The 23,239-nt window shown below is 48.6% G+C and overlaps 1 protein-coding gene across 3 annotated transcripts in view; it reads right to left on the reverse strand.

The window, feature by feature from the left end:
• Positions 1 to 23,239, reverse strand: part of ATM (ATM serine/threonine kinase) — a 434,777-nt gene that overhangs the window by 105,618 nt on the left and 305,920 nt on the right. For all 3 annotated transcript variants that reach the window (XM_063951603.1, XM_063951598.1, XM_063951604.1), the window contains exons 40-44: positions 13,784 to 13,892; positions 9,412 to 9,500; positions 8,685 to 8,787; positions 8,407 to 8,555; positions 2,663 to 2,767 (exon numbers count right to left, since the gene is read on the reverse strand). In XM_063951603.1, the coding sequence (XP_063807673.1) occupies positions 2,663 to 2,767; positions 8,407 to 8,555; positions 8,685 to 8,787; positions 9,412 to 9,500; positions 13,784 to 13,892 (555 nt within the window). The remainder of the gene's footprint in view (positions 1 to 2,662; positions 2,768 to 8,406; positions 8,556 to 8,684; positions 8,788 to 9,411; positions 9,501 to 13,783; positions 13,893 to 23,239) is intronic.

The following is a 23,239-nucleotide window of genomic DNA, read 5'->3' on the forward strand; positions in this document are numbered from 1 at the left end:
ACAGATGGAGCCTCGCTCGTCTAGCCTTCTCTGCTGCGCCTACAGATGGAGCCTCGCTCGTCTAGCCTTCTCTGCTGCGCCTACAGATGGAGCCTCGCTCGTCTAGCCTTCTCTGCTGTGCCTACAGATGGAGCCTCGCTCGTGTAGCCTTCTCTGCTGCGCCTACAGATGGAGCCTCGCTCGTCTAGCCTTCTCTGCTGCGCCTACAGATGGAGCCTCGCTCGTCTAGCCTTCTCTGCTGCGCCTACAGATGGAGCCTCGCTCCTCTAGCCTTCTCTGCTGCACCTACAGATGGAGCCTCGCTCATCTAGCCTTCTCTGCTGCGCCTACAGATGGAGCCTCGCTCATCTAGCCTTCTCTGCTGCGCCTACAGATGGAGCCTCGCTCGTCTAGCCTTCTCTGCTGCGCCTACAGATGGAGCCTCGCTCATCTAGCCTTCTCTGCTGCGCCTACAGATGGAGCCTCGCTCGTCTAGCCTTCTCTGCGGCGCCTACAGATGGAGCCTCGCTCGTCTAGCCTTCTCTGCGGCGCCTACAGATGGAGCCTCGCTCGTCTAGCCTTCTCTGCTGCGCCTACAGATGGAGCCTCGCTCGTCTAGCCTTCTCTGCTGCGCCTACAGATGGAGCCTCGCTCGTCTAGCCTTCTCTGCTGCGCCTACAGATGGAGCCTCGCTCATCTAGCCTTCTCTGCTGCGCCTACAGATGGAGCCTCGCTCGTCTAGCCTTCTCTGCTGCGCCTACAGATGGAGCCTCGCTCGTCTAGCCTTCTCTGCTGCGCCTACAGATGGAGCCTCGCTCGTCTAGCCTTCTCTGCTGCGCCTACAGATGGAGCCTCGCTCGTCTAGCCTTCTCTGCTGCGCCTACAGATGGAGCCTCGCTCGTCTAGCCTTCTCTGCTGCGCCTACAGATGGAGCCTCGCTCGTCTAGCCTTCTCTGCTGCGCCTACAGATGGAGCCTCGCTCGTCTAGCCTTCTCTGCTGCGCCTACAGATGGAGCCTCGCTCGTCTAGCCTTCTCTGCTGCGCCTACAGATGGAGCCTCGCTCGTCTAGCCTTCTCTGCTGAGCCTTGGTGCACCAAGGCTTATTAGCATAAGCCTTTCATCTATTGTTCTCAGCTGTAATACAATACAGAGAGAACAATACAGCAGGGGATTCAGTCATTACAGCAGGGGATTAAATCCAACTGCCCTGGCTCAATTAATCCTATTAAAGGGATAGATGAGCACGGCTCCATCTGTACTGTAACCCCTGCATGATGAGTTAGTGATCCCCATAAAGATCACACACTTACCTAAGACACACTAGCTAGATAATGTGCAAATGTGTAGTACAGATGGGTCCATGTTTATTTTGACCTTTAATAGGATTAATTGAGACTGGGCAGTCGGACTTAATCCCCTGCTGTAATGACTTAATCCCCTACTGTATTGTTCTCTGTATTGTATTGCAGCTGGGAACAATAGATTAAGGGTTTATGTTAATAAACCATGTTGTGCCTAGGCGCAGCAAACTAGCCAAGATAACCGTGGACCCATCTGTATATTACAGGGTAACACACTTCAAAACTCATTACACTCTTCCGACACTCTTTACAGATTATGTTATAGAATTGTGTCCTCACACTTCTCTAACTCCCTACCTAATGCTGGGTGTGATGTAAAATAATAGGAGACAGTGCCTGGGGACACTTAAACACCTACCTGAAGTCAAATTTACAATGATTGTCTACATCACGGATGGGGAACCTGCAGCCCTCCAGCTGTTGTTGAACTACAGATCCCAGCATGCCCTGCAACAATTTTAGCATGGCCAAATAGCAAAACTGTCGCAGGGCATGCTGGTATGTGTAGTTCAACAACAGCTGGAGGGCCAAAGGTTCCCCACCCCTGGTCTACATAAATGACGCTGCTATTGATGAAGCTGTTTTACACCTGACCTTCCCATGTAATTGACTTATGGTGCCCATACACTTGGGAGATAATCGGTGCTAACCTTCGATTTCGACCGCATCTGTGAGAGAAATTGAAGGATTGTATGCACATTTTAGATACCTTTCAACGCGATGCGCGGGCACGCCGGTCGAATCTCACGTCTCAAGATAGTATGTGCTGCACTTAATATTTATCGAATCGCAGTGTGAACGCATGCGCTTTTAAAAACACATGCAATATATCGCACTGCGATGTGTGATGGGCACCCGCCGGGAGCAGCCAGAGGCCGCTCCCACTCAGCGGTGACGTGCCCATCATGTGATTACCATGCGATCTATCGCATGATCGCATGGTAACCACTTTGGCAGTTCAGGTGTGATTTCATTGCACCTGAACTGCCGGTGCGATGCCTCGCGATGACGCGTCGCGGGGCATCGCACAAGTGTATGGGCTCCATTAGAGCAGCCACAGCTGCATTTTTTTTGCACTGCGCATGCTCATAAGGCAGAACAAGGCGGACTTACTGCGGGGCTACTCATTCATTCAGCACGTAAGTCAGACTGATCTCAGCTTGCGGGTAAATGACTACAACTGGGCCCACTCTAAATACAGGAGTCCTGCACGTAATGCGGCAGCTTTGCTAGTGACTGAATCAGGCCCTCAGTTTGTAAACAACACGTAATGAGAAACTACTGGAAATAAATAAGAACAGACACAATGCCATCTACTTGCCTGGCAAATCTAATGTGGTCATGAAAAGAGGAGAATTCTTTGTCCCTCAAGGACTGTATAGCACGGTACAGAGATTCATGATAGCCAGGCCCAGTCGCATCATCTCTAAGCAAGAGAAAATAAGAATTTACTTACCGATAATTCTATTTCTCGGAGTCCGTAGTGGATGCTGGGGTTCCTGAAAGGACCATGGGGAATAGCGGCTCCGCAGGAGACAGGGCACAAAAAGTAAAGCTTTAGGATCAGGTGGTGTGCACTGGCTCCTCCCCCTATGACCCTCCTCCAAGCCTCAGTTAGGTACTGTGCCCGGACGAGCGTACACAATAAGGAAGGATTTATGAATCCCGGGTAAGACTCATACCAGCCACACCAATCACACTGTACAACCTGTGATCTGAACCCAGTTAACAGTATGATAACAGCGGAGCCTCTGAAAAGATGGCTCACAACAATAATAACCCGATTTTTGTAACTATGTACAAGTAATGCAGATAATCCGCACTTGGGATGGGCGCCCAGCATCCACTACGGACTCCGAGAAATAGAATTATCGGTAAGTAAATTCTTATTTTCTCTATCGTCCTAGTGGATGCTGGGGTTCCTGAAAGGACCATGGGGATTATACCAAAGCTCCCAAACGGGCGGGAGAGTGCGGATGACTCTGCAGCACCGAATGAGAGAACTCCAGGTCCTCCTTAGCCAGGGTATCAAATTTGTAGGATTTTACAAACGTGTTTGCCCCTGACTAAATAGCCGCTCGGCAAAGTTGTAAAGCCGAGACCCCTCGGGCAGCCGCCCAAGATGAGCCCACCTTCCTTGTGGAATGGGCATTTACATATTTTGGCTGTGGCAGGCCTGCCACAGAATGTGCAAGCTGAATTGTATTACACATCCAACTAGCAAAGTCTGCTTAAAAGCAAGAGCACCCAGTTTGTTGGGTGCATACAGGATAACAGCAAGTCAGTTTTCCTGACTCCAGCCGTCCTGGAACCTATATTTTCAGGGCCCTGACCACATCTAGCAACTTGGAGTCCTCCAAGTCCCTAGTAGGCGCAAGACACCACAATAAGCTGGTTCAGGTGAAACACTGACACCACCTTAGGGAGAGAACTGGGGACGAGTCCGCAGCTCTGCCCTGTCCGAATGGACAAACAGATATGGGCTTTTTTGAGAAAAAAACCACCAATTTGACACTCGCCTGGTCCAGGCCAGGTCCAAGAGCATGTTCACTTTTCATGTGAGATGCTTCAAATCCACAGATTTGACTGGTTTTAAACCAATGTGTTTTGAGGAATCCCAGAACTACGTTGAGATCCCACAGTGCCACTGGAGGCACAAAAGGGGGTTGTATATGCAATACTCCCTTGACAAACTTCTGGACTTCAGGAACTGAAGCCACTTCTTTCTGGAAGAAAAATCGACAGGGCCGAAATTTGAACCTTAATGGACCCCAATTTGAGGCCCATAGACACTCCTGTTTGCAAGAAATGCAGGAATCCACCGAGTTGAAATTTCTTCGTGGGGCCTTCCTGGCCTCACACCACGCAACATATTTTCGCCACATGTGGTGATAATGTTGTGCGGTCACCTCCTTTCTGGCTTTGACCAGGGTAGGAATGACCTCTTCCTGAATGCCTTTTCCCTTAGGATCCGGCGTTCCACCGCCATGCCGTCAAACGCAGCTGCGGTAAGTCTTGGAACAGACATGGTACTTGCTGAAACAAGTCCCTTCTTAGCGGCAGAGGCCATAAGTCCTCTGTGAGCATCTCTTGAAGTTCCGGGTACCAAGTCCTTCTTGGCCAATCCGGAGCCATGAGTATAGTTCTTACTCCTCTACGTCTTATAATTCTCAGTACCTTAGGTATGAAAAGCAGAGGATGGAACACATACACCGACTGGTACACCCACGGTGTTACCAGAACGTCCACAGCTATTGCCTGAGGGTCTCTTAACCTGGCGCAATACCTGTCCCGTTTTTTGTTCAGACGGGACGCCATCATGTCCACCTTTGGTAATTCCCAACGGTTTACAATTATGTGGAAAACTTCCCCATGAAGTTCCCACTCTGCCGGGTGGAGGTCGTGCCTACTGAGGAAGTCTGCTTCCCAGTTTCCATTCCCGGAATGAAACACTGCTGACAGTGCTATCACATGATTTTCCGCCCAGCGAAAAGTCCTTGCAGTTTTTGCCACTGCCCTCCTGCTTCTTGTGCCGCCCTGTCTATTTACGTGGGCGACTGCCGTGATGTTTTATCCCACTGGATCAATACCGGCTGACCTTGAAGCAGAGATCTTGCTAAGCTTAGAGCATTATAAATTTACCCTTAGCTATATTTATGTGGAGAAAAATCTCCAGACTTGATCACACTCCCTGGAAATTTTTTCCTTGTGTGACTGCTCCCCAGCCTCTCGGGCTGGCCTCCGTGGTCACCAACATCCAAAACTGAATGCCGAATCTGCGGCCCTCTAGAAGATGAGCACTCTGTAACCACCACAGGAGAGACACCCTTGTCCTTGGATATAGGGTTATCCGCTGATGCATCTGAAGATGCGATCCGGACCATTTGTCCAGCAGATCCCACTGAAAAGTTCTTGCATGAAATCTGCCGACTGGAATTGCTTCGAAGGAAGTCACCATTTTTTTTTTTTTTTTTACCATGGCCCTTGTGCAATGATGCACTGATTTTAGGAGGTTCCTGACTAGCTCGGATAACTCCCTGGCTTTCTCTTCCGGGAGAAACACCTTTTTCTGGACTGTGTCCAGAATCATCCCTAAGCACAGGAGACTTGTTGTCGGGATCAGCTGCGATTTTGGAATCTTTAGAATCCACCCCTGCTGTTTTAACAGTATCCGAGATAGTGCTACTCCGACCTCCAACTGTTCCCTGGACTTTGCCCTTATCAGGAGATCGTCCAAGTAAGGGATAATTAAGACGCCTTTTCTTCGAAGAAGAACCATCATTTCGGCCATTACCTTGGTAAAGACCCTGGGTGCCGTAGACAATCCAAACGGCAGCGTCTGAAACTGATAGTGACAGTTCTGTACCACGAACCTGAGGTACCCTTAGTGATAAGGGCAAATTTGGGACATGGAGGTAAGCATCCCTGATGTCTCGGGACACCAGATAGTCCCCTTCTTCCCGGTTCTTTATCACTGCTCTGAGTGACTCCATCTTGATTTGAACCTTTGTAAGTGTTCAAATTTTTTTAGATTTAGAATAGGTCTCACCTAGCCTTCTGGCTTCAGTACCACAATATAGTGTGGAATAATACCCCTTTTCTTGTTGTAGGAGGGGTAATTTAATTATCACCTGCTGGGAATACAGCTCGTGAATTTTTTTCCCATACTGCCTCCTTGTCGGAGGGAGACCTTGGTAAAGCAGCCTTCAGGAGCCTGCGCAGAGGAAACGTCTCGACATTCCAAACTGTACCCCTGGGATACTACTTGTAGGATCCAGGGGTTCTGTACGGTCTCAGCGTCATGCTGAGAGCTTGTCAGAAGGGTTGGAACGCTTCTGTTCCTGGGAATGGGCTGCCTGCTGCAGTCTTCTTCCCTTTCCTCTATCCCTGGGCAGATATGACTCTTATAGGGACGAAAGGACTGAAGCTGAAAAGACGGTGTCTTTTTCTGCAGAGATGTGACTTAGGGTAAAAACGGTGGATTTTCCAGCAGTTGCCGTGGCCACCAGGTCCGATGGACCGACCCCAAATAACTCCTCTTCCTTTATACGGCAATACACCTTTGTGCTGTGTGGAATCTGCATCACCTGACCACTGTCGTGTCCATAAACATCTTCTGGCAGATATGGACATCGCACTTACTCTTGATGCCAGAGTGCAAATATCCCTCTGTGCATCTCGCATATATAGAAATACATCCTTTAAATGCTCTATAGTCAATAAAATACTGTCCCTGTCAAGGGTATCAATATTTTTAGTCAGGGAATCCGACCAAGCCACCCCAGCTCTGCACATCCAGGCTGAGGCGATCGCTGGTCGCAGTATAACACCAGTATGTGTGTATATACTTTTTATGATATTTTTCCAGCCTCCTGTCAGCTGGCTCCTTGAGGACGGCCCTATCTATAGACGGTACCGCCACTTGTTCTGATAAGCGTGTGAGCGCCTTATCCACCCTAAGGGGTGTTTCCCAACGTGCCCTAACTTCTGGCGGGAAAGGGTATACCGCCCATATTTTCTATCGGGGGGAACCCACGCATCATCACACACTTCATTTAATTTATCTGATTCAGGAAAAACTACGGTAGTTTTTTCACATCCCACATAATACCCTCTTTTGTGGTACTTGTAGTATCAGAAATATGTAACACCTCCTTCATTGCCCTTAACGTGTGGCCCTAATAAGGAATACGTTTGTTTATTCACCGTCGACACTGGATTCAGTGTCCCTGTCTGTGTCTGTGTCGACCGACTAAAGTAAACGGGCGTTTTAAAACCCCTGACGGTGTTTTTGAGACGTCTGGACCGGTACTAATTGTTTGTCGGCCGTCTCATGTCGTCAACCGACCTTGGCGCGTGTTGACATTATCACGTAATTCCCTAAACAAGCCATCCATTCCGGTGTCGACTCCCTAGAGAGTGACATCACCATTACAGGCAATTGCTCCGCCTCCTCACCAACGTCGTCCTCATACATGTCGACACACACGTACCGACACACAGCACACACACAGGGAATGCTCTGATAGAAGACAGGACCTACTAGCCCTTTGGAGAGACAGAGGGAGAGTTTGCCAGCACACACCAAAAACGCTATAATTATATAGGGACAACCTTATATAAGTGTTTTCCCTTATAGCATCTTTTTTATATATTTCTAACGCCAAATTAGTGCCCCCCCTCTCTGTTTTAACCCTGTTTCTGTAGTGCAGTGCAGGGGAGAGCCTGGGAGCCTTCCCTCCAGCCTTTCTGTGAGGTAAAATGGCGCTGTGTGCTGAGGAGATAGGCCCCGCCCCTTTTTCGGCGGCCTCGTCTCCCGCTCTTAACGGATTCTGGCAGGGGTTAAATATCTCCATATAGCCCCCGGAGGCTATATGTGAGGTATTTTTAGCCAAAAAAGGTTTTCATTTGCCTCCCAGGGCGCCCCCCTCCCAGCGCCCTGCACCCTCAGTGACTGCCGTGTGAAGTGTGCTGAGAGGAAAATGGCGCACAGCTGCAGTGCTGTGCGCTACCTTAAGAAGACTGAGGAGTCTTCTGCCGCCGATTCTGGACCTCTTCTCGTTTCAGCATCTGCAAGGGGGCCGGCGGCGAGGCTCCGGTGACCATCCAGGCTGTACCTGTGATCGTCCCTCTGGAGCTAATGTCCAGTAGCCAAGAAGCCAATCCATCCTGCACGCAGGTGAGTTCACTTCTTCTCCCCTAAGTCCCTCGTTGCAGTGATCCTGTTGCCAGCAGGACTCACTGTAAAATAAAAAACCTAAGCTAAACTTTTCTAAGCAGCTCTTTAGGAGAGCCACCTAGATTGCACCCTTCTCGGCCGGGCACAAAAATCTAACTGAGGCTTGGAGGAGGGTCATAGGGGGAGGAGCCAGTGCACACCACCTGATCCTAAAGCTTTACTTTTTGTGCCCTGTCTCCTGCGGAGCCGCTATTCCCCATGGTCCTTTCAGGAACCCCAGCATCCACTAGGACGATAGAGAAAACAGTGGTAAATTTAATACATCACAGTTCCATACATATTTTCTATACACAGTAAAAGGATTTACTGCACAAGTCAGGCCTTACTTATGGCAGGGGCTCTGGTCCCACTGCATGTTCCTCCATGCAGCCTGGAAACGGATTTCCTGCAACTCCGAGGACCACTCCGCATTCTCCTGCTCCAGACCTTGCAGGTACGTGGACAGTATGTGGCATAAGCCAAAGTTCTGTAATGCCTGGGAGAAGAGGAACATGTCACACAGTATGTTACTAGAATGTCCTTACACAGCCCTGCCGCTCAGGACATCCAATGCAAAGAGCATTCTACACAGCGTGGGTTTATGAATTACACGAAAGACTAGTACCTGCATGATGCCTGCTTGGCGAGTTGCTGGAGGAAGGTTAGACTCCAGGTCATAGGTAACCAAGGCCTTTCCCCACATGTCTTCATGTTCATACGTTCGGATTCTGATACACAGAGTAATATATATGTCTGGGCAATGTAAGCAGTATGAAATGGGCAGCGGATTTATGAAGCAAACAATCCGACAAAGAGAGACGTGTGCACTGAAGGATGTATCTGCAGTAAGAAGGTACGCTGAGCGGTGGCAGTATCAGATTATTATTCTGGAAACAATGTACACTTTTATTTTTGTAATGTGGAATCATTTGAAGTAGAGGGCACTGTAATGTGGCACAATATGAACTGGAGGCATTATAGTGTGGCATACTATGAACAGGGGGCACTGTAGTGTGGCAGAATATGAACTGCGCAGGCTGTACGTCATAATGTGAATTGGGAAAAGTGTGTGGCATAATGTGAACTGACAGCCCTACAATGTGAGATAACATGAACTAGGGCACTACTATGGTTCAGAAAATACACTAGGGCACTATTATGGGGCATAGCATTAACTAGGGCCCTGTTATTGGTCATAAAATTAACAACTGATGAGGAGAGGCGTCTCTAGAAGCATTGGCACAGGGGCCTCTTCAAAATGCCCCTGCACTGACATATTGTTAAGAAGCCATTTAGCAAAATCATATGTCCTCTTTCCGCCTTCTAATATTAGTGCTATATTTATACTTTACCTAGCAAGAGGATGAAGCATCTTCCCCCCTCCGCATCCATACAAACTGTCAGGCTCTCCAATGCTCCTGTAAATTTCCATCAGGAGATCCTAACATGAACAAACAGTATGTAAAAGAATGTGAAAACTGCTGCACAAATGTTTATATCTAGAACTGTTCAACTGATGAAGTTTCCATAGTATGGATCTCATCAAAGCAAAGGAACAACAACTGGGGTTCCAATGTCTATAGTTTCTAAGATCTACTTTCTACCAGTAATTTTTATTGACATTTTCAAAACATAAATGGGTACAGAAGAGAGAATATGGAAAGGCAATGGAGTAGAGCATGAAGAGCACATACATACATATCACAACAATGTTGAGCAACATGAGAAGCAGCACAGGGGCCATACAGTATACTCAAGGAAAGAGGAGCAGTGGAGCAATGGGGAAGATATAAGGAATCTCATTGTTAACTGCAATAAATGGGGAAGGGGGGGGGGGGGGGTCTGGACTCCACACACTAATTCTAAACATAGTGAGAGGTGCTACCATGCTGGGACTTGTAGTTTCACACACTCTAAAAAAGGAAAATGTAAGTGCACATTACTAACAGTACTAATCAGAATAATTGTAATAAATTCTGCAGTTTCAAATCAAGTAAAATTGAGTTTCTTTGCATAATTTTGGGCCTATCCACCACTTCATTAGGTAGGTCCCTAACATTACTGAGGTTCAAGAATCAGAACCTGCTTCTTACCTGTGCGGGTGCTGACAGGTACTCGTCTCAATGCATCGGGACACAGGGGGCATGTGGTCTCTGTTGCCACGGAAGCTTTGTCCTCAAGGTCCGCTCCTACAGCTGGTGGCACCTTCCGTCTCCGCCAGCGTCTGCACGCTGCAAGTGCAGACAGTCCTGGCGGTCTGTCTCTCGCATCTCGGCAGCATGGGCACAGCCATGTTCAGCTGACCATCCGTTTACCAATAGGAGCATTGCTCCTGCATTCCGCGGGTTTCCAACAAATCAGAAACAGTCTGCACCTATAAAAGGGCAATTAGTGCAGCTGGCAGGTTGCCAATGTTTCAAGTCACACAATCCTCAGGTGTGAGCTTTGTTCCTGTGCTCTCCAGAGTTAACCATTGGAACCCTCAGACTCTGATAGTATCGCTGAACTAGCAGCTAAATTATCTCCGGTATCAGCCCGAAGCTCAGCAAAAGCCTCTCCGGTACCAGCCTGGAGTTCAGCAAAAGCCTATCCGGTACCAGCCCGGAGTTCAGCCAAGCTTCCTCCGGTACCTGCCCGGAGTCCATTAAAGTCCTCTTTCGTACCAGCCCCTAGTCCAGTCAAGTCCTCTCTGGTATCAGCCCCGAGTCCAGTCAAGTCCTCTCCGGTGTCAGCCAGGAGTGAAGTCCTCTCCAGTGTCAGCCGGGAGTGCAGCCAAGATTCCTCCGGTACCTGTCCAGAACTCCAGCTAAGATCTCTCTAGTCCCAGTCCAGAGATGAGTTAGCACCCATCTGTGCGAATCCAGTTTGTCCACTGTCTTTGTACTAGCATCCAGACCTAAGTCTATTACCTCCCACCTAAGCTCCGTGCCTGTATATGCACAGGAATTATATTAAGCCTCCAAGTTACCAGCATACAACTGTGATCGCTTCCCCAGGCCCTGACCGCAGTCCGGGAACACAAGCCGATTTCTGACATGGGGCACGGGTCCCCCCAGGCCAGCCCAACCAAACCGCACCAAAGCATCACACTAGTAAGAGATAGCAAGTAAAGTGTTAGCAGGTGTTAGATATGTAAGAAGATGCTGCTATGTGTTAGGAGCGTTATATAGGGGAGAGGTAATAATAAAAGTGTTAAAAGTGTTACACTGATAAAAAACGAACAGATAAGGTGCTGAAGCGTGCTAAACTGAGTGTTACATTATGCCACACCAACCCAGGGGGCCCACACAGCAAACTCTTCCTAAATACTTCAATAAACAACAGAAATTCATACAGTAGAAAAGGGACCAACTGTAGAGTAGACATGCCAGGTGTACCACTGTAGGGGTGTAGTATGGTATGCCGGCGGCCAGAAACCCGACCGCCGGCATACCGGCAGCTGGGCAAGCGCAAATGAGCCCCTCGCGGCCTCGCTACACGCGCCAAGCTATTTATTCTCCCTCCAGGGGGGTCATGGACCCCCAAGAGGGAGTATAATTGTCGGTATGCCGGGTGTCGGGATTCTGGCGCCGGTATACTGAGCGCCAGGGACCCCAACAGCCGGCATACTGAATACCACCCCACTGTAGTAATAAGGATGTGACCCATACTACATCTATAGTGCAGCGGGATAAAGTCTGGAAATATGTACCAGGAGTATGCAGTAAGTTTACTGATGTGCAGTGAACTGTAATCTCTGACTAAACTTCTTGTTACATGTCACAGCACAGAACCATATATAAGCAGCAGTGCACATTGAAGAAGTCAGCATGTTCAGTTCCTTCACAAACACGTTATGGAGCTCAACAGAGGCCACTGGAGAGCCATAGTCTTATATCACGACGAGTAGTCTACGACAACATAAGAGTTCTGACTGACTGTGAGATGCTTTCGGAGAGGAAGCACCATCCCGAACTACTGTTTCTGAGTGGTTTGCAGAATTTCATCGTAGGAGACGGTCGCTGGAAGACAAGGAGTGCTGCGGCTGACCTGTGTCTGCCATCACCGAGGACAACGTTGCTACCGTGTGGGCCATAGTTGAGGTACACACCAGGGTGACTGTGCCCCAGTTAGAGAAGGAGACCCGCATCTCATTGGGATACATCCGCTTGATACTCCACAAAAAGCCTGGCCTGACTCGAGAGGAGGCTCGGGTGACTTGGTGCCACAACATGCTAGTCATATTTGATGGTGGGTGCTCAAACTCTGTCTCGGAGATAATCAGTAGCAACGAATCTTGAATCTACAGTTTCAACCCCGAGACCAAACAACAGTTGGACAAGTTGACCCTAGCTGGAGATGCACCAACACAGAAGTTTCAAAATAAGCGCAGCATGGCCAAGGAGATGGTAGCCGTTTTTGTGGCCAAGACTGGTCATGTAGCTAACGCACCACTCGTACATCAGCACACTGCCACTGGGGAAAATGTAATGTTCACTTTGTTTGTAAATATAATACTTTTTGTGCATCCGAAAACTTACTGCACATCCCTCGTAAAAGGGCTGTAGTAGGGAAATGAGAGACCCGTAAACGTGTCACATGCAGAATGAAGCCCTCTTCTTCTAACCAGAGGGAACGAATAATCAGGCAGCTCCAAAATATATGCAAGATGTCTCCCACCTGGCCATACTTATACACATACATACACACAGTCTAGACTATGAAGGCCAAATATTATGCACTCTCCCAGAAGTCAAATGCGAACAATGGGGGTCATTCCGAGTTGTTCGCTCGTTATTTTTTTCTCGCAACGGAGCGATTAGTCGCTAATGCGCATGCGCAATGCCCGCAGTGCGACTGCGCCAAGTAAATTTGCTATGCAGTTAGGTATTTTACTCACGGCATTACGAGGTTTTTTCTTCGTTCTGGTGATCGTAGTGTGATTGACAGGAAGTGGGTGTTTCTGGGCGGAAACTGGCCGTTTTATGGGTGTGTGCGAAAAAACGCTACCGTATCCGGGAAAAACGCGGGAGTGGCTGGAGAAACGGAGGAGTGTCTGGGCGAACGCTGGGTGTGTTTGTGACGTCAAACCAGGAACGAAACTGACTGAACTGATCGCAGATGCCGAGTAAGTGTGGAGCTACTCAGAAACTGCTAAGAAGTGTCTATTCGCAATTCTGCTAATCTTTCGTTCGCAATTTTGATAAGCTAAGATTCACTCCCAGTAGGCGGCGGCTTAGCGTGTGCAAAGCTGCTAAAAGCAGCTTGCGAGCGAACAACTCGGAATGAGGGCCACTGTACAGCATCATGTACATTTCAATATTGATAACACAATTAGACACGATAATATCCAGTTTATTAACGGAGTGCCACCGATACATTTGGATTATATTTGTGCTCCATGCATAGGGACCAGTTATACGCGACTATTGTGAGTGCTGCCTATCAGGATTTTCGGGCCAAAGGTGTCAGTATTACTAAAACAGCGCAGTTTGTGAACTGTTCGCGTGCTGCTGTGGTGAAGGTGTATCATGACTGGAGAACCACGGAGCACCACGTGCCATTGATGTGAGAGATAAACGTCGGCTACGAAGGTCTAGCAGCTTTGTGTGCTTTCAATATTATGTCATTTGTATATATATTATCCCCTCGGTGTACGGCGTGGTATTTGTTGGTGCTTTATAAATAACAGTAGCTGCTGAGTAGCAGAGCTATGTCTGATGATGTAGAAGGCTCTAGACATACCTGCAAGCTTATCCCAGTTTCCTCTTTGCTTTTCTCACTCATGCTGGTGATGGTCATTGTCTGACTTTCCTCCTCAAACTTGAGAGCCTTGCGTGCACTGGAGCTGTTCCTGACGGTAGTAGACACATTGGTATGTACGGAATCTAGTAAGTGCTGCTTAACATATAAGCCTGTCCCTAGGTGCTATGCTGTTCATTGTATACTTTACTACACAGTGGCTTTTGCACTATGCGATACCTAGTTCTGGATCTCTGTTTGCCAGGCAAGTTTCCTCTGGTCCTCACAGCACAGACTGGTTATGAGCACAGTGGGGGTAATTCAGACTGCGCAGTGGGCGCTCAGTGAGATACGAAAGCATCTCACTGGTACGATCGCCTCTGACTGATTGACAGGCAGAGGCAGTCGCGGGGCGGGAGTGGCAACGGCGTTAGAACGCCGTTGGCAGGGCGCTGTCCGGACAACGGAGGCATGGGGGGGCGGGCCGCAGCGGCTGCATGACATCTCAAGCAGCTGCTGCAACCCGGGTCGCGACGGTTAGCACCCTGCCAGCGCGCAGGAGCTGCGCTGGCAGAGAGCTACTTGTCAGGTACAGAAGCATTGCCGCCGTGCGATGCTTTTGTAACTGTGCGGGGGGGCAGGGCCTGACATGTGGGGCGGACTAGCCCTGTGCTGGGCGTCCCCCTGCATGTCAGAGTAAATGATCGTAGATGAGCTAAATTTAGCACATCTACGATCAACTCTGAATTACCCCCAGTGTCCTCTGCAGTCTTGTTTTTCCTAATTATATTTAAAAGCATAACCATAGGACCTGTTACACTCACTTTAAAATCACAATCAAATATAAAGTTTTACATAGATGTGTAATAAAGCTAAACACATACTGTATCGATTATACACTACCTGCCAATCACGTGCTGCTCCCTTTCTCTGGAATTCTCTACCTCTCCCCCTCAGACTCTCCACCTCTCTACAAAACTTTAAATGAGTTCTCAAGACCCACTTCTTCACCAAACCCAGCAAACTCTCATCCTAACCCTCTGTTCCACGCTCTCTGTGTACCCCATCTGTGTCACCCCTGGCTGTTTGCCCCTCCCCTTTAGAATGTAAGCTCTCACGAGTAGGGCCCTCTTCCCTCTTGTGCTTATTCTTCTCTTACTTTAATAATCTTCAACCAACTGCACCAAATCCAGCAGTCTTCTGCCACCTGATACTTATTTCAGTGTCATCTGCTGATGTAGCTATGTTTATTTACCCTGTACTTGTCCTATACTGTCATTAACTCTAAGGGTGTGTACACACAGTGAGATATTTTCTTTCGATTTTGACTATATAGTCACCTTTCGATCCCGATGCGCGGTCCCACCAGGTCGGCATCGCAAGAAAAGATAGACTGTGCAGGCAAGTCAACCCTTGCTAGATCGGTGTACTATCTAGTTCATCTCACATGTCAATGACATCTCACATAAGCCAAAATCGTAAGCACACATAGTCCATATCTCAAGAAAAGTTAGTCAAAATCTGTGCTATCTGGGCTCCGGAGAGTTCAAGGGAAATCGCAAGTAAAAATCGGGCATAGCAAGGATCTCACCGTGTGTACACACCCTAAGTTGCTGTTTTCCTGTTTTGATTATTTGTTTATATACTCTGTAATTGGATGCTGCGGAACCCTTGTGGTGCCATATAAATAAAGGATAATAATAATAATAATAATAATAATAATGTATGACAGTCTACAAGCCAAACTACTACTTGGGCTTTAGGTAATGAAACCTGTGTTTTATTATAGCAGGTCAGATAAGACTGGCAAGCCACCTAGGCTACATTTCACTCCACCAGGAGCAAAATACATGAATATAAAAAAAAAAAAAAAAAGGACCAGAAAAGTGTTTGTATGGTATAGACAACAAAATACAGCAATAATAAGAATTTACTCACAGGTAATTTTATTTCTCGTAGTCCGTAGTGGATGCTGGGAACTCCGTAAGGACCATGGGGAATAGCGGGCTCCGAAGGAGACTGGGCACTCTAAGAAAGAATTAGGACTACCTGGTGTGCACTGGCTCCTCCCTCTATGCCCCTCCTCCAGACCTCAGTTAAGGAAACTGTGCCCGGAAGAGCTGACACAATAAGGAAGGGATTTGGAATCCCGGGTAAGACTCATACCAGCCACACCAATCACACCGTACAACTCGTGATACTATATCCAGTTAACAGTATGAACAACAACTGAGCCTCACGAACAGATGGCTCATAACAATAACCCTTTAGTTAGGCAATAACTATATACAAGTATTGCAGACAATCCGCACTTGGGATGGTCGCCCAGCATCCACTACGGACTACGAGAAATAGATTTACCGGTGAGTAAAATCTTATTTTCTCTGACGTCCTAGTGGATGCTGGGAACTCCGTAAGGACCACAGGGATTATACCAAAGCTCCCAAACGGGCGGGAGAGTGCGGATGACTCTGCAGCACCGAATGAGCAAACTCAAGGTCCTCCTCAGCCAGGGTATCAAACTTGTAGAATTTTGCAAATGTGTTTGAACCCGACCAAGTAGCAGCTCGGCAAAGTTGTAAAGCCGAGACCCCTCGGGCAGCCGCCCAAGAAGAGCCCACTTTCCTCGTGGAATGGGCTTTTACAGATTTAGGATGCGGCAGTCCAGCCGCAGAATGTGCAAGTTGAATCGTGCTACAGATCCAGCGAGCAATAGTCTGCTTAGAAGCAGGAGCACCCAGCTTGTTGGGAGCATACAGGATAAATAGCGAGTCAGTTTTCCTGACTCCAGCCGTCGTGGAAACATATATTTTCAGGGCCCTGACTACGTCCAGTAACTTGGAATCCTCCAAGTCCCGAGTAGCCGCAGGCACCACAATAGGTTGGTTCACATGAAAAGCTGAAACCACCTTGGGAAGGAATTGGGAACGAGTCCTCAATTCCGCCCTATCCATATGAAAAATCAGATAAGGGCTTTTACAAGACAAAGCCGCCAATTCTGATACACGCCTGGCCGACGCCAAGGCCAACAGCATGACCACTTTCCACGTGAGGTATTTTAGCTCCACGGTTTTAAGTGGCTCAAACCAATGCGACTTTAGGAAATCCAACACCACGTTGAGATCCCATGGTGCCACTGGAGGCACAAAAGGGGGCTGAATATGCAGCACACCTTTAACAAAAGTCTGAACTTCAGGCAGTGAAGCCAGTTCTTTTTGGAAGAAAATCGACAGAGCTGAGATCTGGACCTTAATGGAACCCAATTTTAGGCCCATAGTCACTCCTGACTGTAAGAAGTGCAGAAATCGACCGAGCTGAAATTCCTCCGTTGGGGCCTTCCTGGCCTCACACCAAGCAACATATTTTCGCCATATGCGGTGATAATGTCTTACAGTCACATCTTTCCTAGCTTTAATCAGCGTAGGAATTACTTCCTCCGGAATGCCCTTTTCTTTTAGGATCCGGTGTTCAACCGCCATGCCGTCAAACGCAGCCGCGGTAAGTCTTGGAACAGACAGGGCCCCTGCTGCAGCAGGTCCTGTCTGAGCGGCAGAGGCCATGGGTCCTCTGAGATCATTTCTTGAAGTTCTGGGTACCAAGCTCTTCTTGGCCAATCCGGAACCACAAGTATAGTTCTTACTCCTCTTCTTATTATTATTCTCAGTACCTTGGGTATGAGAGGCAGAGGAGGGAACACATAAACCGACTGGTACACCCACGGTGTCACTAGAGCGTCCACGGCTATCGCCAGAGGGTCCCTTGACCTGGCGCAATATCTTTTTAGCTTTTTGTTGAGGCGGGACGCCATCATGTCCACCTGTGGCCTTTCCCAACGGTGTACAATCATTTGGAAGACTTCTGGATGAAGTCCCCACTCTCCCGGGTGCAGGTCGTGCCTGCTGAGGAAGTCTGCTTCCCAGTTGTCCACTCCCGGAATGAACACTGCTGACAGTGCTAACACATGATTTTCCGCCCATCGGAGAATCCTTGTGGCTTCTGCCATCGCCATCCTGCTTCTTGTGCCGCCCTGACGGTTTACATGGGCGACCGCCGTGATGTTGTCTGACTGGGTCAGCACTGGCTGGTGTTGAAGCAGGGGTCTTGCCTGACTTAGGGCATTGTAAATGGCCCTTAGTTCCAGAATATTTATGTGTAGGGAAGTCTCCTGACTCGTCTATAGTCCTTGGAAGTTTCTTCCCTGTGTGACTGCCCCCCAACCTCGAACGCTGGCATCCGTGGTCACCAGGACCCAGTCCTGTATGCCGAATCTGCGGCCCTCTAGAAGATGAGCACTCTGCAGCCACCACAACAGCGACACCCTGGTCCTTGGAGACAGGGTTATCAGCCGATGCATCTGAAGATGCGATCCGGACCACTTGTCCAACAGATCCCACTGAAAGATCCTTGCATGGAACCTTCCGAATGGAATAGCTTCGTAAGAAGCTACCATCTTTCCCAGGACTCGCGTGCAGTGGTGCACCGACACCTGTTTTGGTTTTAGGAGGTCTCTGACTAGAGATGACAATTCCTTGGCCTTCTCCCCTGGGAGAAACACCTTTTTCTGTTCTGTGTCCAGAACCATCCCCAGGAACAGTAGACACGTTGTAGGAACCAGCTGCGACTTTGGAATATTCAGGATCCAGCCGTGCTGTTGTAGCACTTCCCGAGCTAGTGCTACTCCGATCAACAACTGTTCCTTGGACCTCGCCTTTATAAGGAGATCGTCCAAGTACGGGATAATTATAACTCCCTTTTTTCAAAGGAGTATCATCATTTCGGCCATTACCTTGGTAAATACCCTCGGTGCCGTGGACAGACCAAACGGCAACGTCTGGAATTGGTAATGACAGTCCTGTACCACAAATCTGAGGTACTCCTGGTGAGGAGGGTAAATGGGGACATGCAGGTAAGCATCCTTGATGTCCAGTGATACCATGTAATCCCCTTCGTCCAGGCTTGCAATAACCGCCCTGAGCGATTCCATTTTGAACTTGAACCTTTTTATATAAGTGTTCAAGGATTTCAAATTTAAAATGGGTCTCACCGAACCGTCCGGTTTCGGTACCACAAACATTGTGGAATAGTAACCCCGTCCCTGTTGAAGGAGGGGTACTTTGGTTATCACCTGCTGGGAGTACAGCTTGTGAATCGCCTCCAGCACCGCCTCCCTGTCTGGGGGAGTAGTTGGCAAGGCTGATTTGAGGAAACGGCGAGGGGGAGACGTCTCGAATTCCAGCTTGTACACCTGAGATACCACTTGTAGAATCCAGGGATCCACCCGTGAGCGAACCCACTGGTCGCTGAAGTTCCGGAGACAGGCCCCCACCGCACCCGGCTCCACCTGTGGAGCCCCAGTGTCATGCGGTGGACTTAGAGGAAGCGGGAGAGGACTTTTGTTCCTGGGAACTTGCTGTTTGGTGCAGCTTTTTCCCCCTACCTCTGCCTCTGGGCAGAAAGGACGCGCCTTTAACCCGCTTGCCTTTCTGGGGCCGAAAGGACTGTACCTGATAATACGGTGCTTTCTTTGGCTGTGAGGGAACATGGGGTAAAAATGTCGACTTCCCAGCCGTCGCTGTGGAAACGAGGTCCGAGAGACCATCCCCAAACAATTCCTCACCCTTGTAAGGCAAAACCTCCATGTGCCTTTTAGAATCCGCATCACCTGTCCACTGCCGAGTCCATAATACTCTCCTGGCAGAAATGGACATTGCATTTATTCTAGATGCCAGTTGGCAAATATCCCTCTGTGCAGCTCTCATGTATAAGACTACGTCTTTAATATGCTCTACAGTTAGCAATATAGTGTCCCTGTCAAGGGTATCAATGTTATCAGACAGGGAATCTGACCACGCAGCTGCAGCACTGCACATCCATGCTGAAGTAATAGCCGGTCTCAGTATAATACCTGAGTGTGTATATACAGACTTCAGGATAGCCTCCTGCTTTCTATCCGCAGGCTCCTTTAGAGCGGCCGTATACGGAGACGGTAGTGCCACCTTCTTTGACAAGCGTGTGAGCGCTTTATCTACCCTAGGGGATGTCTCCCAACGTATCCTATCCTCTGGCAGGAAAGGGTACGCCCTTAGTAACTTTTTGGAAATTACCAGTTTCTTATCGGGGGAAACCCACGCTTCATCACACACTTCATTTAACTCTTCAGAAGGGGGAAAAAATAAGATTTTACTTACCGATAAATCTATTTCTCATAGTCCGTAGTGGATGCTGGGGACTCCGTCAGGACCATGGGGAATAGCGGCTCCGCAGGAGACAGGGCACAAAAGCAAGCTTTTAGGATCACATGGTGTGTACTGGCTCCTCCCCCTATGACCCTCCTCCAAGCCTCAGTTAGGTACTGTGCCCGGACGAGCGTACACAATAAGGAAGGATCTTGAATCCCGGGTAAGACTCATACCAGCCACACCAATCACACCGTACAACTTGTGATCTGAACCCAGTTAACAGTATGATAACAAAGAAGTAGCCTCTAAAAAAAGATGGCTCACAACAATAATAACCCGATTTTTGTAACAATAACTATGTACAAGTAATGCAGACAATCCGCACTTGGGATGGGCGCCCAGCATCCACTACGGACTATGAGAAATAGATTTATCGGTAAGTAAAATCTTATTTTCTCTAACGTCCTAGTGGATGCTGGGGACTCCGTCAGGACCATGGGGATTATACCAAAGCTCCCAAACGGGCGGGAGAGTGCGGATGACTCTGCAGCACCGAATGAGAGAACTCCAGGTCCTCCTCAGCCAGGGTATCAAATTTGTAGAATTTTACAAACGTGTTCCCCCCTGACCACGTAGCTGCTCGGCAAAGTTGTAAAGCCGAGACCCCTCGGGCAGCCGCCCAAGATGAGCCCACCTTCCTTGTGGAATGGGCATTTACAGATTTTGGCTGTGGCAGGCCTGCCACAGAATGTGCAAGCTGAATTGTACTACAAATCCAACGAGCAATAGTCTGCTTAGAAGCAGGAGCACCCAGCTTTTTGGGTGCATACAATATAAACAGCAAGTCAGACTTTCTGACTCCAGCCGTCCTGGAATTATATATATATATATATTTTCAGGGCCCTGACAACGTCTAGCAACTTGGAGTCCTCCAAGTCCCTAGTAGCCGCAGGCACCACAATAGGTTGTTTCAGGTGAAACGCTGACACCACCTTAGGAAGAAACTGGGGACGAGTCCGCAGTTCTGCCCTGTCCGAATGGAAAATCAAATATGGGCTTTTGTAAGACAAAGCCGCCAATTCTAACACTCGCCTGGCCGAGGCCATGGCCAACAGCATGGTCACTTTCCATGTGAGATATTTCAAATCCACAGATTTGAGCGGTTCAAACCAATATGATTTGAGGAATCCCAACACTACGTTGAGATCCCACGGTGCACTGGAGGCACAAAAGGGGCTGTATATGCAATACTCCCTTGACAAATGTCTGGACTTCAGGAACTGAAGCCAATTCTTTCTGGAAGAAAATCTACAGGGCCGAAACTTGAACCTTAATGGACCCCAATTTGAGGCTCATAGACACTCCTGTTTGCAGGAAGTGCAGAAATCGACCTAGTTGAAATTTCTTCGTGGGGCCTTCCTGGCCTCACCCACGCAACATATTTTCACCACATGTGGTGATAACGTTGTGCGGTCACCTCCTTCCTGGCTTTGACCAGGGTAGGTATGACCTCTTCCGGAATGCCTTTTCCCTTAGGATCCGGCGTTCAACCGCCATGCCGTCAAACGCAGCCGCGGTAAGTCTTGGAACAGACATGGTACTTGCTGAAGCAAGTCCCTTCTTAGCTCCCGAGGCCATTAGTCCTCTGTGAGCATCTCTTGAAATTCCGGGTACCAAGTCCCTCTTGGCCAATCCGGAGCCACGAGTATAGTTCTTACTCCTCTACGTCTTATAATTCTCAATACCTTGGTTATGAGAAGCAGAGGAGGGAACACATACACCGACTGTTACACCCGCGGTGTTACCAGGACATCCACAGCTATCGCCTGAAGGTCTCGTGACCTGGCGCAATACCTGTCCCGTTTTTTGTTCGGGCGGGAAGCCATCATGTCCACCTTTGGTCTTTCCCAACGGTTCACAATCATGCGGAAAACTTCCCGATGAAGTTCCCACTCTCCCGGGTGGAGGTCGTGCCTGCTGAGGAAGTCTGCTTCCCAGTCGTCCACTCCCGGAATGAACACTGCTGACAGTGCTATCACATGATTTTCCGCCTAGCGAAAAATCCTTGCAGTTTTGCCACTGCCCTCCTGCTTCTTGTGCCGCCCTTTCTGTTTACGTGGGCGACTGCCGTGATGTTATCCCACTGGATCAATACCGGCTGACCTTGAAGCAGAGGTCTTGCTAAGTTTAGAGCATTATAAATTTGCTCTTAGCTCCAGTATATTTATGTGGAGAGAATTCTCCAGACTTGATCACACTCCCTGGAAATTTTTTCCCTGTGTGACTGCTCTCCAGCCTCTCAGGCTGGCCTCCGTGGTCACCAGCACCCAATCCTGAATGCCGAATCTGCGGCCCTCTAGAAGATGAGCACTCTGTAATCACCACAGGAGAGACACCCTTGTCCTTGGATATAGGGTTATCCGCTGATGCATCTGAAGATGCGATCCGGACCATTTGTCCAGCAGATCCCACTGAAGAGTTCTTGCGTGAAATCTGCCGAATGGAATCGCTTCGTAATAAGCCACCATTTTTACCAGGACTCTTGTGCAATGATGCACTGACACTTTTCCTGGTTTTAGGAGGATCCCGATTAGCTCGGATAACTCCCTGGCTTTCTCCTCTGGGAGAAACACCTTTTTCTGGACTGTGTCCAGAATCATCCCTAGGACCAGCAGACGTGTCGTCGGAACAACTGCGGTTTTGGAATATTTAGAATCCACCCGTGTTGTCGTAGAACTACTTGAGATAGTGCTACTCCGACCTCCAACTGTTCTCTGGACCTTGTTCTTATCAGGAAGTCGTCCATTTTCTTTGAAGACGAATCCTCATTTCGGTCATTACCTTGGTAAGGACCCGGGGTGCCTTGGACAATCCAACGGCATCGTCTGAAACTGATAGTGACAGTTCTGTACCACGAACCTGAGGTACCCTCGGTGAGAAAGGCAAATTTTTTGGGACATGGAGGTAAGCATCCCTGATGTCCCGGGACACCATATAGTCCCCTTCTTCCCGGTTCGCTATCACTGCTCTGAGTGACTCCATCTGGATTTGAACTTTTGTAAGTGTTCAAATATTTCAGATTTAGAATAGGTCTCACCTAGCCTTCTGGCTTCAGTACCACCATATAGTGTGGAATAATACCCCTTTCCTTGTTGTAGGAGGGGTACTTTGATTATCACCTGCTGGGAATTCAGCTTGTGAATTGTTTTCAATACTGCCTCCCTGTCGGAGGGAGACATTGGTACAGCAGACTACAGGAACCTGCGAGGGGGAAACGTCT

The sequence above is a fragment of the Pseudophryne corroboree genome, chromosome 2, assembly GCF_028390025.1.
Source record: "Pseudophryne corroboree isolate aPseCor3 chromosome 2, aPseCor3.hap2, whole genome shotgun sequence".
NCBI lineage: Eukaryota > Metazoa > Chordata > Amphibia > Anura > Myobatrachidae > Pseudophryne > Pseudophryne corroboree.